Source organism: Monoraphidium neglectum (assembly GCF_000611645.1).
Source record: "Monoraphidium neglectum strain SAG 48.87 unplaced genomic scaffold scaffold04780, whole genome shotgun sequence".
Lineage (NCBI taxonomy): Eukaryota > Viridiplantae > Chlorophyta > Chlorophyceae > Sphaeropleales > Selenastraceae > Monoraphidium > Monoraphidium neglectum.
The window spans coordinates 1-3,967 of NW_014008849.1; the positions used below are offsets into that span (position 1 = coordinate 1).

The window sequence follows — 3,967 nt, forward strand, 5'->3', positions numbered from 1 at the left end:
GGGGCCTCGCCGACCCCGCGGCGCGCCGCCGATGCGTCGCCGGCTCCGCCCTGCCCGGGCGCCGGCGCTGCGGGCCCCGGCTGTGCCGGCGCCTCCGGCGCCCGCGCTGCGCACGCCGCGCCGCCCGTCTCACCGCGCTGCGGCGCGGTGGGGGGCTTGCCCGTGAGAATTGCGTGCGACACGCCGCGGCGCGCCTCAGCCGCGCGCCGCGTGTAGAGCTGGGCGGTCTTGCTGGAGCGCCAGCGGCCGTTCTCCTGGTACAGGTCGGCGGCCACCCGCAGGCGCCCCGCCTCGGACGCCGCGCCAATGCGACCGCAATGCAGCATGCGCTTCGCCAGCGGCAGGCCCGCCCGCTCTGCGAGCCCCGCGAAGCGCTCAGCGAATGTGCTGGCCGACACCCCTGGCATGAACGGCTTGTCGGGCGACATTTCCCACACCTTGTAGCGCAGCTCCAGCCGCCCTTCGCGGCGGTGGACCGCGCGCACCAGCGGCCCAAAATCGAGCCGGCTCCACGAGTCCTCAAGGTGCGGCACCTGCTCGAAGCCGGTGACGTACTGCCCTTCTTTCAGGAGGTCCTTGAGGAGCCCCACGGGGCAGTGCGGCTCCCCCCGCGCCGCCGCCACCGTGATCCACTCCCCCTTCATCGCCTGGTCAGTTTTTGACGCCCACAGGAAGGCGTCCACTCCTGCGTCGCCCGGCTGGAACACCAGCAAGTCCGGGTGGACCATGATCTTCAGGGGCTCGCCCGCGCGCATGAACCCTCCAAAAGCCAGCGCCGCCGCCGCCCCCGTCATGAGGTCCGCCAGATCGCCCCCCCGCGCCGCGGCCACCAGCGCCTTAACGTCGTCCAGCGCCCACGGCTCGCGGTGCAGCCGCGTCGGCTGCAGCGTGCGCGCCGCCACACCCGCGGCCAGCGCCGTCAGGGGGCGCCTTCCCGCGTCCACCGCGGGCAGGCCCCGCAGCGTGCGCATGCACGCCACGGCCGCCCGCGCGCCCTCCACGCGCGACGGCCCAATGCCAGCGGCGCGCGAGTCCTCAGTGAGCTGCGTCAGGTACGCCGCCAGCTGGGCGTCGCTGACCCCCAGCACCTCGTGCTGCTGCAGGCCGAAAAATTGCGCCATTTTGCGGGTCTCGCGCACTGCGGCTTGAATTGTCGCGCGGGCCCGCAGCGCCGCCGCGTCCTGCAGCAGGCGCCGCAATAACCCGCGCATCGGCGGGGGCGTCACGTCGTACTCGTCCCCCAGCGCCAGCCTCAGCTCCTCGTCACCTGCGTCGCGCCAGCGGTGCTGATGTTAGCGGGACGGCCACCCAGCCGGCCGCCGCCTCCTGCCCGAAGTCCACCAGCAGGGCCATCACCGTCCAGTGCGCCCTGCCGCTCGGCGCGGTGCCTCCCGCCGCGCCGGGCACAAAGAGATCGCGCCTCTTGGGCAGTACGACGCACTCCCGCACGAACGGGCGGAAGTGCGTCCCCCCCGGCAGCACCAGCTGGTGCCACCAGGCCGCGCTCGGCCAAGCGGGCGCCAGCAGGCACATCCTGGCGCCGCACTCGCGCGCGTGCCTCAGCACCCGGCCAATCAGGGTGAAAGGCGGGTTGCACCAGCAGCCTCGGCCCCAGTGCTGGGCAAACGCGTCTATGCCAGCAGTGTCTGGGGTGTGGTACAGGGAGAAGTACTTGGGCAGCTGCCTGGTGGTGTGAGATGCGAACAAGTCCACCTCGAAGGGCCCGAAGCGGCGAGCCAAGCGCCCAAACTCCTCTTCGTGCAGCATCCAGTCGTTCTTGTCGACTATTTTGCTGAGCGCGTCCGCCAGCTCGTTCTCCTCCCGTGGGACCCACTCAGCGCGGAGCGTGATGCCGCGCTCGAAGCAATACCAAAATATCTTCTCGAGAAGCTCTTGCAGCTCCGGCTTTGTGGACCCCATCTTCTCGATGAGGTAGCGCGCCGCGCTGTTGTCCACCACCAGCAGCACTGTGCGCCCGTCCATGCGGCCGTCGCGATTGAAGGCCGGCAGGGCCCTCAGGCCGGCCGCGTTCACCTCCAGCCAAGTAGAATGCGCGTGCGGGGCCAAGCTCTCCGGGGGCGTCCACTTGCCCGCGGCTCGCAGCACACTCCCGTCGCGGTCCACCATCCACGCGCCCCAGCCGCCGAGGGTGCCCCTGCCGCTGTCCGACGTTCCGGCTGCGTCTGAGTGGATCACAAACCCTGGCTTGGACCCGCGCCACAGCGGCGCCGAGCCGTTGTACTGGTCGAAGTGGTCCGCCCACCAGGCCATCTCCGCACGCGCCTCGGGCGTAACCAGCACCCAGCGGTCTAGCTTGGGGCGGTAGGGGTCGGGGCCCTGGCCCTCGGCGATTAACTTGTACATGTGAAACGTTTTCAGGGAGACCAGGGGCCCGAATGCCGGCCGCTGGTCCTGGAGGCGCCCCGCAAGCTCCATCAGTTCCCGCACTGTCGCCCTGCAGGGCTGCCGCTGCAGCAGGGGCTCGAGGGCGGCGAACGTCTTTTCGCGTTTACGCTCTGTGGCCATGAGGCAACCTTTGGCGGTGTCCGCGTGAAAGCCTAGGTATTTCCTCAGCTGCACGGCCTCAGCCGGCGAGGCCGCCGTCTGGTCTTTTGCGCCGCCGCTCAGCAGCAGGTTCAGGTCAGCGCAGTCACGCTTGCAGTCCTCCTGGAACTCGAAGCTGCTGTCCTTGTCCGCGGCCCCTCCGCAGAAGTCGTCGATATAATTTGTAATCCTGCGGCCTAGACGCCGCCAGTGCTTCAGCAGCTCGCGCATGAGCTTGGTGAACACCCAGCAGGCCGGCGCCAGGCCGAAAGGCATCTGGGTGAACACGTAGTACTGATTGTCCCAGGCGAAACCCAGGTATTCCCAGGCGTCCTCGTGCATATCCACATGGTGGTATCCTCCTTTCAGGTCGAGGCAGAAGATATAATCTCCGGGCAGGAGGACGTCGCCCAGCTGGGCGACCGTTTCATACTTGAATTTATGATGTTCTAGGTGTTTGTTAACATACCGCAGATCCAGGATCATGCGGAGTTTGCCTTCCTGCTCCACCACGCCCAACGGGCTGACCACAGCCGGCCGCTTCTCGCGGCGCATTATCACTTGCGATTGCTCGAGCCGGACAATCTCCGTGGTAAGGAAACCCGCGTGCTCCAGCGCAGACTTGTGGTTGCGCTTCTCCTTGGGGGCCGGCGGCCCTGCCGCAGCGGACCACTCCAGCTGCACGCCCAGCGCTATCCAGGATATCACCAGCGTGCTGGTGACCACAGCCCGCCACGCGCTGAGCCTTTGCTTGAGTCTGCCGCGCATGATGGGCGGGGAAGGGTTCGGCAGCTCCACAGGCTGCGCACCTGCGTCTCCCAGCGCTTGCTTGCGCTTCTCGAATTCAACCTGCGCCCTGGCGCCAATGGCGTCCGCGCCTGAAGACCGGCCGGCCGCTGCCGCCGCCTGGAGGGCGGGCTTAGACCGGGGGTGCACCAGCTGTGCGCTCGCGCTGCCGTTAGGCCGCTGTGCGCTGTTGCCGCTCAGCTGCTCGGCCGCTGGCCGCTTGGCTGACGCACTGGTAGCCAGTGCTGTGCCCCCCGCTGCCCGCAGCCTTGCTGCGACTTCGCGCAGCCGCTCTGCCTGATTCAGCGGCCTGGGCGGCCGTGCCGCTTTCGTGTGACGCCACCGCGTGACAGGGGATCGGGAAGAGCAATAAATGTGAGACTTTTTACCCATGGGATTTCCAGTAAGCTTTTTTGGGGCACAATTGGCCGCCACAGCAATTGAAGAACAGAAATCAGGCAGGGCCGCTTCGGCCACTCCTTAAACGCCACGTCCTACTCCCACGCAGGGCCTTCGCGGCCGGCCCGAATGGGCCTTCTGCGCGCCGCTGCATCCGCCGATCGCCGCCGCTGGCTCCCCGCCGCTGCTCGCCACCGCCGGGCTGCCCTCGCCGCGCCGCCCTTGCCGCGCCTCGGCC

At 68.7% G+C, this 3,967-nt stretch overlaps 1 protein-coding gene across 1 annotated transcript; it reads right to left on the bottom strand.

The window, feature by feature from the left end:
• Positions 1-14: 14 nt before the first annotated feature.
• MNEG_14804 (reverse transcriptase/ribonucleaseH/putative methyltransferase-like protein) lies at positions 15-3,627 on the bottom strand (the record flags this gene model as incomplete). Its single annotated transcript, XM_014036725.1, has 2 exons — positions 15-1,286; positions 1,309-3,627. Coding segments are annotated over 2 exons (3,591 nt in total), but the record flags the coding sequence as incomplete, so codon positions are not given.
• Positions 3,628-3,967: the final 340 nt, after the last annotated feature.